Genomic DNA, 15,554 nt, shown 5'->3' with positions numbered 1-15,554 from the left:
GTTGCTCTATTAATTTTTTAAGTCAATAAGGGCAGCAGTTACAAAATGTCCATCATTTTGGACCTATGTTCACCTCAACCCCCCCCCCCCCCCCCCACATCAGTTTTGGATTTGTCTCTAATTCTTCAGAAAAGTAGTTGAGAGCTGTCTCATGTTTGTGACTTTTTTCATCCTATTAGTCTCACATCCAAATATATGCTGTATGACTGGTGAAGGTGAATCTGTCTATATAGGTTCATATGTTCATAGGTAGGTACTAGGCTATCGGCCCAAGGACCTACATAAGCCTAGCCAACAAGGTACTCTGGCTTACGCCACCCAAGAAAGTTATTTTCCTGTGCCACTGTCGAGCAGAGACAGAAGTGATTCCCAGGGTGTATTTCCTATTTTCCATCCACTCATCAAGATTTTTCTTGAAGAGTGCTAATGAAGAACTTTGCTATAGGTTCATAGGTAGAATTACAGATATTGTTAATTAGAAAAGGGAAATATACAAGATATTATTCTACTGCAAAAACAAAATGCATTAGCTTATGAAAAAAAAACTGCTGGCCTAAGACATGCAAAGAAAGAGACAATTAAACAGTCTGTAACTCAGATGGCTTTTGCTTCTTGTGTTCTTGTGTTCTTCCAGAAGTGCAATGCTATTCAGGCACAAAGTCACTGCCTAAAACAACAGAAAATCCACTAAACAGTGGAAGAGATAGAATCCTGAGTTTCCATGTTTTTTATGACTGTTGATAGTATGTTAATTATCTAGTTGTGTATAAACTGGACAACATGAAGTTTACAAGTTTAATGTTAATATTTTATGTCTAAATACACTTTCAATTTAACTTGAATTTTTACGCAGACATGTAGGTATAAAATGTACTGTATTAGATTACAATAGTGTTTTTCAGGCACCAAGCATAGATAATTAAGGCTATGAGCTGATAATGTGCTGCTTCCTATAGTGAAGGGTTTGATTCTTTCAGCCTTCTATGAGACTCTGATGAAGACAATTCACTAGGCAATGCTCCTGGGTTGCCCTGAAAAGGGAATCTTACTTCAGATGGCCTATCCCAGCTTGTAAGCAAATGTGTTGCACATTGCCTTTGAATATCTGCACTCTTCGCCTACTCATTACTTAGTGCTTCACAATATGCTATTTCAATACAAATCCCAACATGTCTCTTCTAGTTTAATGGCTTGCCAGATGCACTTTCAGTTAATGTCAGTTTCAAGGGAAGAGAAGTTTAGAGTTGCTCACTTTAGCCTGCCTAGGGACCCATTTGACTACAGTCCAGCTCTGTTCTTTGCATCTCATCATTAGGATAGTCTTACTAATCAAATTCAATGCAAATATTTTGTGACAAAGGTTAAAATTTTTATCAGATTGAGATATTATGTTAAACTGCTACCCCTTTTATAAAAAAACACGTGTGTGTGTGTGTGTGTGTGTGTGTGTGTGTGTGTGTGTGTGTGTGTGTGTGTGTGTGTGTGTGTGTGTGTGTGTGTGTGTGTGTGTGTGTGTGTATGTGTACATATATATATATATATATATATATATATATATATATATATATATATATAATTATATATATGTGTGTGTGTGTGTGTATGTGTGAGATTGCGGTACAGTCCGGATTGGGACATTCATCCCTTTCCTCACTGTAGTACAACCTTGGAGCTGAAATATATAGTTAGCAATGGGTGCAAAAACATGATGTGGAGTATAGAAGTTACAGTTACCTGAGCTCCTATATGGACATCATGTTCAATATTCAGTGAAAATGTCGAATCTACTGAAATCGTTCAGCAGATTTGACATGTTCACCTTATTTATGTTATGATATTCGACATTCCCGTTCGATGATCCGAACATTTTTTGTTTGAATTTTCATCATTTTGATAGCAAGCATTGATTTATTTATTTATTTTATTTATTTTACATTTGTTAACCGGGTAGATGGGCAAGTAGCCCGTTTTCAGCGGAGACCCAGGGAGATAAACTCCATAACAATAGTACAAAAAGATTACAAAGAATTTTAAAAGATTTACAAACAATATACAAAAAAGTTTGACAGTTGCCAACAATCAAAATTTAAAAAAGATGAATGTAAAACAGAAAACATTACATTTCTTAAGCCTTATTACAGACAGTAATATGAAACTCATTAGATATATAATTAAAAACCGTTGTGGTATTTTCATTTGGTAGAATTAAGAAAAGAAAATAGCAGCAAAGAAAACATTTGATCGAAGGCATGAGAAACTAACCAGGAGTATTACAGGAGCATAGCCATTGTTGAGTAAGGTATTCCTTTAGGAGTTTTTTGAAACTAGGACAATCTGTGTTTTTTAAGATATTCTGGGGTAATAGGTTCCACTGTTTGGCTACTTTGAAGGAGAACAGAGAGTCACTGAAGTAATTATGGGACTCTGTAACCTTGAATATAAGTTTATCGGATGATCTAAGGGTCCTAGGGTTGGCATTTAGTTGTAATAGGTTGGAGAGTGCAGGGTAGTTTTCAGGTTTGTGGATAATGGAGTGGGCAGTGGTGAGCTGATTGACCAATAACAGACTGGGAAATTCAAGACAGTGTAGTTTTTGATGAGCAAGCCAATAATGGGTCCTGTTGGGTATAATAGCAGCAACTTTTGCTATTTTGTTATAGCAGGACTCAAGTAGATGTAAATCAGACGTGCCGGTTAGTGAAAAGCTGAGAACAGTAGAGAAGAATAGATAGGAGGTGGGATCTGGCTGTGGCTAGTCTGCCATTTTGAAAAAGGTAAGGCTTGGCCCTATATACAGCACCATGTTTGATGGGAACTTTCTTTATTGTGAATGATATGTGTTTATAGAATGTTAGGTTGTTGTCTATCGTGACACCAAGTAGTTTTGCTTGCTTAACTGGTTCTATTATAGTGCCGTTAATAGAGTACATGAAGAGAGGAGGTGGTTTTGCTTTGGATTTCCTGTTAGAGAAGATCATTAATTTTGTTTATTTTGGGTTTAGGATGAGTTGAAGTTCATCTAGGTAATTGTCAATATCTAGAAGTGACTTTTGCAGTTTATTTTGGAGTTCTTGGGGTGTGGGAGCAGAACAAATAAGAGTAGTGTCATCAGTATATTGAATAATAGCAGATTTAGTGTCAGTGTTTAGACTATTTGTGAATATAATAAAAAGGAGAGGGCCAAGGATGCAACCTGAGGAACCCCAACAGAGACTGGGAGGGGTGTGGAGAGTTTATTATCCCATTTAGTTTCCTGTTGTTGATTAGCAAGGTAGCTAAAGAACCAGTTGAGAGATGAAGAGGTGAGGTTGAAGGAGGCTAGAGTGTTGAGTAGTAGTTGGTGGGATACCGTATCTAAAGCTTTGGACATATCAAGGAATATAGTAGAGACTAGTTGTCCATTGTTTTTGAGGAGGTTGATGTAGTGAAACTTATGAGGGCTGAGGAGGTACTGTGTTTTGGACTGAACTCATGCTGTGAACTAGATAAGAGGTTATTTGTAGTGAGGTGGTCTAGGAGCTACTTATGGATACATTTCCTCTAAGATTTTGGTTAGGGGTGAGAGAATGGCAATGGGCTGATAATTAGAGAGATCTTCAGATGGACCTTCCTTGTTGAGGGGGATGATATGGGATATTTTCCATAGTATGGGGACATATTGTTCTGCAATGTAACAATTGATTAGGATAGATATGGGATAGGCGATGGAGCTTGCAGCAGATTTTAAGAAGTCATTAGGGTGTTGATCAGCTGCTACACAGGTAGATTTTAGTTTTGATAGGAAATTTTGATATAAGAGGTTTGTATGGGTTTAAAATAGAAGTAGTTTGGTTTAGAGGTAGTAGAGGTAGGCACTGTAAGGTTTTGGCTAAATTTGTTGTTTAAAAGTGAGATGACAGTTGTGATGAAATTAGAGTTAAATTGGGAAGCTATACATTCAGTGCTATTTGTTGTAGATGGTGCCAGGGTGCCATAGTTGAGGAGGTAGTTATGGTTTTGCCAACATGTTTGTGGGTTATTTATGTGTTTTTGTTGACAACCTAGAAAATAAGATTTTTTGCCAGATAATATTTGCTTCTTAGTTAGATTTCTTAGTTGTTTGTCAGACGTGTGGTTTTCTGAGGTTTTGGAGGTTTGATAAGCAGTCCAGGATCTATCCCTTTTTTAATAAGAGATTTAGCATCTTTGGTTATCCAAGGTAGGTTTTAGTTTTGGAGCAAATTTTTCTTGTTGGAGCGAGGTTAATAAGGATGTTGAGGAAGGTATCATTAAAATATTGTACAGCTTGGTCTAGGTGGAGTGATTTTAGAGGTGACCAGTTGCAATTTTAAAGTAGGGGAAAAATTTCTTTTGTAGCGTATGTGTTTGAAAATGACATTACAGGGGGAGTGAATGCAGTTCCTTAGAAGAAAGGTAGGGGAGTGATTACTGAGAGAATCGGAGAGGCACCCAGCCTGGTGGGCAACGTATATGTCCATGTGTGTGTGTGTGTGTGTGTGTGTGTGTGTGTGTGTGTGTGTGTGTGTGTGTGTGTGTGTGTGTGTGTGTGTGAGTGTGTGTGTGTGTGTATGTGTGTGTGAGTACACCTACATGCCCCCACACATACATGCATGCGCACTCACACAAACACACACACAAACATACACACTAATGCATGCGTATGTACATGCCACACCAAAAAATAACAGCTGTGTCAAAGCTGCACCCTTTTCAATACATTTCATCCACTTGATTATAATGTCAGATCTAGAGAATTGGTAGTAAAAAGCAAAATATAGTGTCCAGCACCTCATCTGCTGTATCATCAGATGATCATCTGGTCACTTTGCTGCAGGTGTCAGTGTCTAAATTCTAAGTGAGCACTAGGCTTCTATATGTCTGGCTATAACTCAGGAATCTACACTTCCCAGGTCAGGTTTCATGATCGTTTTAAAAATGAGTGATAGCTACACAAAAATATTTACTTGCTTTGTCCATATATTAACTTAGAATGTCTTTTGTTTTAAATACAGTTTTATTTAAGGTGTGCACTGGTAAAGATTATAAGATGATAAATTGTGTTGCTTTCAATCACTCTGAAGTTGCTACATTGTGCCCTGCATAATAATATAGAACAGACATAGAACCTAACAGAAACATTTTTGTAAATGTCTTGTAAATTTTACACAGGTTTCCTAAATTCTATCATCTGGCATGTATTTTACTTTATTTGAGCAATAGTGTTGTAGATCTTCTTATGTACTTTTGAAAAAAATAATGTTTCTTAAATCTGCAGAGTGTACCTAAATGTTTTGTTTTCTTCCCTTCCAGATGAAACAAACAATGTGAATTCTGTAAGTAAAACTTTAATACAAATACTAAATATTGTCAGTTAATATTATATATCTCAGACTCATGTTACTGCACTGCAGTCTTTGCTAAAACCATGGAAAACATTTATTGCCGTTATGTGTCTGATTTTCAGAGAAGAACTCTTTAACTCTTATCACACAGAATGTATAACCTTTTATACAAAATCATAAATAAAAGGACTCAAGAGTAGAAAAGGACAAGTAATACTATTATAATTCATTCACTTTGTTAATCATATGACTCCTTTTGGAAACACTGCTAGGCTGATCTTCAGGCATTTTAACAAAAATGAGTTACTGTCACACTTTTAACTCTGGACAACTAAAACAGTTTAAAGTGTTGCCTCACAGTTTTGTACTTAGCTGATGTATGCCTAGAGTGTGCAGCGTTTCCCTCCATATCATGTCTCTTATATGACACAATGTTTGAAATTACAGCCTTTGTAAAATATTATTTTTCTCTACAAAACATAATCAAAAAGCTCAATGAATATTACTCTTGGTGATGTCAACAAAGGGAAGATATACAGATGCACCCAAAGACTTTAATGGACACACCATAATGATTGTGCATGGCTTTATCCATTAATGTCTATGGACGCACCCCATGGCTATCTGTACAGGGATGTCAGTGAGGGTACAGTAAAATTATGCTGATGTATCCTTAATAAAAAATTTACAAAGATATCTAAACCACCCACATGTTATTTGTAAGATGTAGTGGAAAATGCATCATAGCAAGTTATAGAGGGCCATGATTTATAGTTAAACTATGATGGAAGACCTTAAGTTTAGAGAAAGCATTATCGGTTAATGTTGAAGTATGAAGCATACAGACAAGAAAGGACTTGAAGAACAATAAAGACACTTTGATTATACAGTACCTGCATACAGTGGGGACATCTCTTAGGACTATGACTGGCGGATACTTGGAGCCCAGAGCTCCAAAGGAGGTCATGGCCAGCCATCCGTTATCTGCAGTGAAACTATTTTATTTAAAAAATTTGTTCAGCACTGCTATCTCATTTTAATAGGCTTATGTGCTGAAATATATAAATAGATGGATGGATGGATGTAGATATAGATATATGCATTTAGTTAATGGTTGCTGTTTTAGTTTTAATTACGAAAAAGTGGAAATCAGTATTTACTTCTGTATACTTGTGGTGCCTACCATTTGTGTATGCTCAACACAGTTAAGGGATGTTGTTCAGTTAGGAGAGTTTATTTATTTATTTACTTATTTATTTATTTGTTTATTTTTAAAGACATGTTTCTTTAACATAAAAAAATAAATGAAAAACAACCTGCCACACATATCCTGTAGCCAGAAGATAAACTTTTATTCAGCAGTGGTTAAGCTCTTTTGTCCTTGTATTGTGTTAAGGACTTCTTCAGAACCAAAAATTAAATGCATTGTGGTAAACCTATCCAAAGCACCTACAACATTTTGTTCTTTGCCATCCAAGATTCATGGGGAAGACAAGGAGCCAAAATGCCAAAAGCCCATGACTATTAAATAGTATAGTGGATGGTCAGGGAATCATGGTTTAAACAAGCACCACTGAGCTGCAGTAACATGAGATAAGCTTTTTTTAATCCTAGAACACCACCAAATATGCAACTAGGTATCTGCAGTCAGTGGACAGCTTTGTAGAAGACAGGAGTACTTTGCTGTAGCTGGCCAGCAACTGTTTGTGCTTATATGTAAAGGAGAGAAAACATTTTTAATGCAGTTAGACATTTGAAATTTGAACACAAAAAACAATGTATCTACAATTGCTGATCTATGTACCGGGCCTTTCTGAGGACACTTTATTGTGGGTACTATGACTTTGCATGAAACAGACTTGAATGACATTACTGTATCTACAAATATTAATAGTGTAATCTGATATTTGATTTGTACACAGTAAGCAATCATGCTATAATTGCTGAGCACAGGGGCTAAGAATGACTGATCCTCCTGTCATAATGAGCAGTCATTAGTCTAGATTTGTAAGACTAGTGTGCATTTGAGTGAAACAAGTTAGAATACTTTACTGTGGCCATTTTTAATCAGAGTCATACTTTTAAGGTGCATGCAGCCAAATGGTTGTAATTGATAGGAACGGGCACTGGGGGATTATAATGACAGCAGTCTGAGTGGTATTTTATAGTTGACATGTCCTGAAATGGGTAATTTTGTTACTGGTTTGTAAAATTTGTTTCACATCCTGCTGGAAAAATGTTCAAGTCTTCATAAATTTAAAACAAATAGAACATTCACTTTATTAAATAATAAATATAATTTAAATCTGGTAGGTACATATATATTTACAGCAATCAGAATATAAATCTAAAGAACATGTGCTTTTATATGTAGTCCCAAAAATTGTGTTGGGAGCCTATGGTATGAAAACCACCCAGTATCCAAGGTACATAATCTGCCACTGCTTACATATCCTCAACACTCAAAAACTTACAATACTGCAGTAAGAATCCTTGATAAGTAAAGAAATGATTATGATGCAGTATAAAAACCTTTTAGGTAAATCCTACAATCAAATACAGAATATCACTGATGAACAAGACTGTCAACAAGGCTGGTGCTATCCCTTAGTGAATACTGTAATAATTTATTATTATTTATACTTTCAAGTATGAAATGGATATTTTATTTATGAGCAAATTTCATAAGCAGGCAGTATATAAATTAGGCATGCACATGTATTTTTATGTATTTGTTTGTTAGCATGGTAATTAAACTAATCCACTTAAAACCCTTTTCAAAAGCCACAAGAATAAGAAAAATGCAATATATATTACAGTAATGTGCTGAATCTAGTCAACTAGAATAATTTGGTAGGTGGAAAAAACTGAAGTATTCAAAAAAGTGTTCAAAAAATCAAAAAAACAAATCCCTGTAGCCCTGGGGAAAAATACAAACTTCAGATAGTAATAAACAATATTAAATGTGCAAGAAATATCAGTCATTTATTTGTCTTAACAATAAATCCTCATGAAAATTTTCCATTGGGACAGTACTTTAAAATATTCCCTATTAGCCCCACATAAATGTTAAGTTATCCCATTGTTTGTCTGGATTAAACTTGGAAAGCCACAACTTATAGAGAACCAGGAAGTAAAGCAGCGTCAAGTATATGAACAAGGTATAGTAAACAGAAGGCCAATAACAGAATGCAGTGTCTTCCCCAGTGAAAATAAATACATCATAGAGTTAATATCAGCTAAACCTGGCAAAAGACATCCCATCAGAGACATGTTGCTATGATTGGTAATATGTACTCTGCTTGATCATCTTATTTGGGAGACTTTCAGCTGCATAATCATGTACTGTAAACAAAGCTCACTTAAGCCTAAGCATGCTGCCTCAAGCCTGATACAATCTGATATATATATATGTATATATATATATATATATATATATATATATATATATATATATATATATATATACACACACACACACACACACACACACACACACACACACACACACACACAGATTCATATGTAGGCATATAGATATATGTATATACACATATAGATATATATATATACACACACATATATATATATATATATATATATATATATATATATATATATATATATATATATATATATATATATATATACATATATATATATATATATATTTGTATATAGCTACATCTAGATATATAGAGCAGATAGAGGCAACAGATGACAGAGGCGATATCCACCTCAACCCAGGCCCAATTCCCACCCCCACAAGTACAAACAATATTTACCTCCCACCTAAGTTAAAACCCACTGACCTTCTAGTACTAAATCTCAATGTACATAGTATCATGAACAAAATAGAAGAACTGCACTCATCTATGTCAATATATAACCCCAACATAATGCTCATAACAGAAATCTGGCTTAAACACCATGTCAAAGACAACTCTGTAACCCCACCTGGTTACATCCTTCTAAGAGTGGACAGACCACAGAAAAGAGGTGGAGGTATTGCCCTGTTGTACAAATCTAACTTAAAACTCCAGCTGTTACAAAAAATCTGAGAAACTACAATAATGCTGAGATTATACTAGCTACTATTCTCCTAAATCAACATAAACAGTTAAACTTGCTGGGAATCTATATTTCACCAGGTGACAACATAACCACCCTAGAATCGATACTCCACTGGGCCTCACACTCCCTCCCTCACAAATCCATAATACTAGGCGATGTTAACATAGACTGGAACCCCACCCATTCCCCAACACCAGCCAACTATATTAACTTATATAACTTTACTCAGCTCATCCAAATCCCCACCTGTATAGATAAAACCACCAAAAGAAAATCCATATTGGACTGAATCCTCACTAACCAACTCAACACTGCCCACCAATCTGGAACACTACCCAATTCTCTCAGCGACCACAACCAAACCTTCCTCCTTCAACATAAACTTAAGTGTAATAACCCACCCTCCCTATTACATACCCGATCCCACAAAAACTTCTCCACTGAGCTATTCAAAGAAACATTAAAATCTTGCAACTGGTCTCCCACCAAAACTCTTCCCCTAGACATTGTAGTTGAATACTGTAATTCAACATTCCTAACAATCCTGAACCAACTAGCCCCAATAATGACAATTATAACATGTAGCAACCCTGCCCCCTGGTTACTTAAAACCACAAAGGTTTTATTAAAACAAAGAGACAAAGCATGGAAAGCCCGGTAACAACTTAAAACAACCACAACCAGACAAACCTATTTAGAACTTAGAAAAACAAGGCAAAAAACAGATTCAGATAGACAAACAAAATCACTACCTAACGTTACAAAATAAATATAGGAACAACCTCCAGAAGTTCTGGACTGCAGTGAACAATATTCTCCCACCTGGAAAAAATTCCACACCACAACCAAACATAGAAGGTACCAATCTTGACATAGCATCCAACTTCCAACAACTATTTTACCTCCTCCATATTTAAACTTATAAATGACACAAACCCCACCATCCCCCCACCAATCATCAACACCAAAACAAACAGTACCCCCTTCTCAATTAAACCAGTATCCACATCAACCATCCAAAAACTACTAACCAAACTCAAACCAACCACTCGTGCTGTCGACAACCTCCCAGCTGAATTCCTCCAGCCTGCATCTCCAGCCATAGCCTACCCAGTCTTTATAATAATAAATAGATCCATCAATGCACACCACATTCCATTCTTATGAAAAACCTCATACATCATCCCCCTCCACAAGAGTGTCCCATCCACTGACGTATCCAACTACTGCCCTATCGCAATCCTCTCACCCCTTCAAAAATCCTAGAAAGATGCATCCATCACCATGTCCTCTCCCACCTACTCTCTATCAATCTACTCTCCAAACCCAACACGCATTTTGTCCCAGCCATAGCACTATCACCGCCTTCATTAGCTTTAACAATACCATAAACACATACAGAAACCAAGGAAAATTAGTCTCTGCCACCTTCCTAGATTTTTCAAAAGCTTTCTACACAGTTTCCCACAATAAACTACTACCAACTTATCCGAACCCAACTCTGATAGTTTTACATTGCAATAGTTCATTAGCTACCTAGGCAACCGCTCTCAATCAGTTAAACGGCACAACTCCCTATCCCCCCAGAAGGTTCCATACTTGCCCCCTCTTATTCAATATTTTCACAAACTAACTCCACCTAGCAACCACAAAAGCCGAAATTATCCAATATGCAGATGACACTACTTTTACCTGCTCTGCACCCAACATCCAACAGCTACAAGCCCAAGCCCAAAAATCCTTCTGTGAAATAGAAAACTGGCTAAACATTTCTCAACTAATACTCAACCCCCACAGCTAATACTGTTCAGCCCGACAAAGACTATAGACTCCACCTTTTCCATTCTGTCAGCCAACAACACCCCCATAACTCCTATCCCCGAAGCCAAATTACTTGGAATTACAATTGACCACCAATTTAAATACAATAAATACATAACCCTAACCATCTCCAAAGTCCATAAAAAGCTAGACTGCCTCTATCGTAGCAACAAATTCCTAACCCCAGAATGCAGAGATACCATAGCTAGAACTCAACTCCTATCAACCATACTTTATGCACCTTAACAAATCTTAATAAGCCCAACCCCCACTCATTCACTCCGGAGCAGCTCTTTTGAGTGTGCACCTTTAACCCCTAGTGGGCGTGGCTTAAGCCTTTAAAAACTAAGTTATCACCTTACAGTTCTAGAAAACTCTCATGGAAAGCGGTCAAATATCAGTAGAGTTGTGTTTGCCATCACATATGGTTCAAGACAAAATATCCTGGCACCTTGTAAGTAACATGGTTTTGGAATTATTAATGCAAATATGAACAATCAATATTTGACGCCTAGAGGAGCAGTAGGAGTTAACTGCAGAAGACGCCTGGAGGAGTACTTGGCTGAAACTATCATAGGTTCATAGGTTCATAGGTAGACACTAGGCTATCTGCCCTAGGGCATTTATAAGCCTAGCCAGAATGTATTTGGCTTCCGCCTCCCTATTAGATTAGCCTACTGTGCCTCTGTAAAGTAGGTCACAGAAGGTACCCTTTTAAGATTAGTTTACTGTGCCTCTGTCTAGCAGGGACACAGGAGAGATCCCAGGGGTGAATTTGCGATTTCCCATCCACGCATCCAAATTTCGCTTGAAGAGGGTCAGCGAGGGGCTATGTCTAACATGAATTGGGATTCTATTCCAGAGTGAGGGGAGCCTCTGGGAAATGAATCTGTCCCTCCAGCATGTCCTATTTATTTTTGTGCTGAGGTTTAGGTCCCTGGAGCATGTAGCTCTAAGGTACTTGGATTTTTTGAGGTGGAGCATGTCCATTAATTCTGGGTTTGACATGTCTTTGTACGTCAGGCATAGATCGCCTCTGAGTAGGCGGTAAGCAACTCAGTAGAGCTGGAGTTTCTTTAGTCGAGTTGCATAGGACAACTGTTTGTAGCCCATGATCCTCTTGGTGAGGTACTTTTGGGGTCTCTCCAGTTGCTGCAGGTGACGGGTAAGGTACATCCCAAAAGGGGCATTGTATTCAATTATGGGCCTGATGAGTGATGAGTAGAGGGGCACGATGACCTCTCTTGATCTAGATGCGAACCCTTTCGTGTGGGCTATATAGAAGGTCTTTCTAACCACTTTGGCAACGTGATTATCAAAGGAGAGATTACTATCTACGTTGGTCCCCAAATCTCTAATTACTTCTTCCATACTTAATGGATTACCACCTATGTGGTAATTTGTGGGCACCTTGATTTTCCCACAGGGGATGACTATGCACTTTTTAGCATTTAGCTTGAGGCCGTGACTCTGGCACCAAGCATCCGTCTCTGTGAGACCCTTTTGGAGGATGCTTGTGTCAGCTGGAGATTCGATTATGGCCCCAGTTTGCAGTCATCTGCGAACTTTGTCAGCCATAATCCCCCCGTGTTAGACTGAACCTCAGAGAAGTATATACCGAACAAGAGAGGTCCCAGAACTGAGCCCTGTGGGACGCCACTTGTAACTGGTTTGGATTCGGACATGGCACCTGCAATTCTGACCATGTGGGTTCTATCTCTGAGCCAGTTTGCAACCCATCTTGTGATATAGAGGTTGATATTTAAGCTGGTAAGCTTTTTTATGATGCCTGAGTGGGGTATTGTGTTGAAGGCTTTTGTGAGGTCCAGGTAGGCTGTGTGGACTACCTTGCCCTCATCTATGGCTTTGGTAACTGTTTCAAAGAAATCAACTAGGTTTAAGAGGCAAGATCTGCCCTTAACAAAGCCGAATTGGGTAGGGTCCAGTGTCTGGAGGATCCCAATGTCAGACTAGTCAGGCTTATGGGGCGATAGTTTCCGGGGTCCGTTGTGGCACCACCTTTGTGGAGTGGGACCACTGTAGCTGTATGCCATTCTTTGGGTACATATCCTGTACTAAGGCTAAGTTTGAACAGTGACTTAATGTGAGGGTTCAGTTCTTCTTGGAGCTTGTGTAAGACACAGCCTGGGACACCGTCCGGTCCCATAGATGCTGTTTTTTTCTTTGGAGAGGGCAGCTTTCACCTGTGCATCTGTGATGTCAGGGAGGTTACATTCAGTTGGGATAGGCGTTTGCTCCTTTGGGGGGTATGGGAGGGAGAAGTTTGCGCTGAATCTGTCTGCCAGGATGTTGGCTATGTCTGTAGGTTTGGTATATTTTGTACCGTTATGCAGCAATTCAGAGCATATCTGGGAGTTTCCACCCATGTTTCTGACATAACTAAAGAAGGCCTTGTGATTATCTTTAGTGTCTAGGGCAATTTTTCTTTCGAAACTGGCCATTGATGATTTTATGAGGGATCGAAGTTTCTTGCTAATACTGATCAGAGATGCCTTCCCTTTTTGGGGTTTTGCTCTGTCATGTAGTAGCTTCCTCCTTCTGTTGTATAGCTTATTTATGGCTGGGGTCCACCAGACCGGTCTCCTGTTTTTGGAGGAGTGAGTCTTGATTTATTTGGGATAGCACGATCCATGCATTCCTGCAGGTGCTCATAGAATGCATTTGTAAAGGATTCTGCGGATTGGGCTGTATTATCCTCTGGCCCAGGGGCTTTAAAGGATTCCACCTCAGTCTTGAGAAGTGCAAAGTTGGCTTTTGAGAAATTCTTTACAGTGATTTCCTTGGCTGGGGGTGGGGACAGGATATGGATGTCCAGGGGTGGCTCGTCCTATCGGACTGCCGGACTACAGCCCTCCCACCTACAAATGCAGAAAAAAATATCTGCAAAACAAAAAATGTATTTGACTCAGACTGCCTTTATCGGCAGTCTGGATATGGACTAACAGGTACCCAGCAATCATTGCTGTGAGATACCAGAAATCTGTGCGGTGACAACCGCACAGAATAGAGGGGCTCCGGACTGCTTCAGCCGCAGTCAGAGCCAATGAGAAGGACTGAGCTGCTCTCGCGGGGTGGGACTGTCAGTGTGTGGCTTCAGGACAATGGTCGCTGGATTACCGGCTTCGAGACAACGGTCGATGGGCTTGCTGGATTATCGGCATCAACTGCACAGGCTTGGGGACAAAGGCAGCAGGTAGGTGTTTGGATTGGTCGCTGGAGTGTGTGTGTGTGTGTGTGTGTGTGTGTGTGTGTGTGTGTGTGTGTGTGTGTGTGTGTGTGTGTGTGTGTATAAACAGTTATATAGTTAACAGTCTTGTTAGTCAGTGATTTAGTGTAAAATGATGTGGGAACACAGTCCCTACAGAAGGAGATGCAAAATGAAAAGCTGTTCTGCAAAATTGTTTTTAACCGCTAACAAGTTTCAGAATTAACTGCTATTAAATGAACTGCTAGCATTCCACTTAATATTTTCATTTTTTATACTACTGAAAGTTGGGGTATCAGGTCTCACACCAACAAAAAGAAATCTGAAAGTATTCTATTAAAAATTCCCATTTAGAACTCTCACTCTGCATTGGCAGATTAGTACTGATTCTTGATGCCCTGCAACGGCTTCTAATTTCAAAGTGTAAGCAAACCCCCACCCCTGACAGATGCATAGATATGCCCAGCCTCCAGATGCCTAAGGGTCTGTGGCTGAGCCTATCAATACCAGAGTAAGTTCAGGGGGCAAGAATTTTGTTTGTAGACTCGGCACATATGAGGTATGGGGGACGGTAACAATTATGGAAAGGAGGGATCAAAGAAAAACTTCTTAATTTCAAAGTGTACATCCAACAGTAAAGTGTTTTTTCCCCTTACATGAACGGTTAACATGTTGGAATGTCAGTCAAGAGTAAAGTTGTTAAGCATTTATGGCAAATGTAAAGGAGTTACTACAAATCTATGTTGTTCCACATGGCTTTTGGAATCAAACATGCATATCACAATCTGAAGTTTGGGCTTTTATGATCTCAAAGTTATTTATTGTGACTACTCAAGTAGGGAAAGATGAAATTGATACCCTGTAATTCTTTATGGAGAATCAATCAGGACAGAGCTATTTAAGGGATTATTCAGTACACTCTAATACAGTAAGTGGTAGACATGGAGATTTCTACGGTGTAAAACATGGAAACAAAGGCCCTAACTTTAGGGGCACACTGGGGGGGCAAGGTTTTCCTTAGTAAGACATGTTTTTAACGGATTTCAAATCTGTGTGTGTGTATGTAAAATGCCCAAGTTACTATATACTGG

The 15,554-nt window shown here is 38.5% G+C and overlaps 1 protein-coding gene across 3 annotated transcripts in view; it reads left to right on the top strand.

Annotated features, from left to right (window-relative positions):
- The window catches only part of LOC122799168 (platelet endothelial cell adhesion molecule-like), an 879,258-nt gene that overhangs the window by 802,271 nt on the left and 61,433 nt on the right, over positions 1-15,554 (top strand). For all 3 annotated transcript variants that reach the window (XM_044068057.1, XM_044068059.1, XM_044068058.1), the window contains one exon: positions 5,311-5,333. In XM_044068057.1, the coding sequence (XP_043923992.1) occupies positions 5,311-5,333 (23 nt within the window). The remainder of the gene's footprint in view (positions 1-5,310; positions 5,334-15,554) is intronic.

This window comes from Protopterus annectens, chromosome 4.part0 (genome assembly GCF_019279795.1).
Source record: "Protopterus annectens isolate FY-2018-M chromosome 4.part0, PAN1.0, whole genome shotgun sequence".
NCBI lineage: Eukaryota > Metazoa > Chordata > Ceratodontiformes > Protopteridae > Protopterus > Protopterus annectens.
This window is presented reverse-complemented; position numbering and strand designations above follow the sequence as displayed.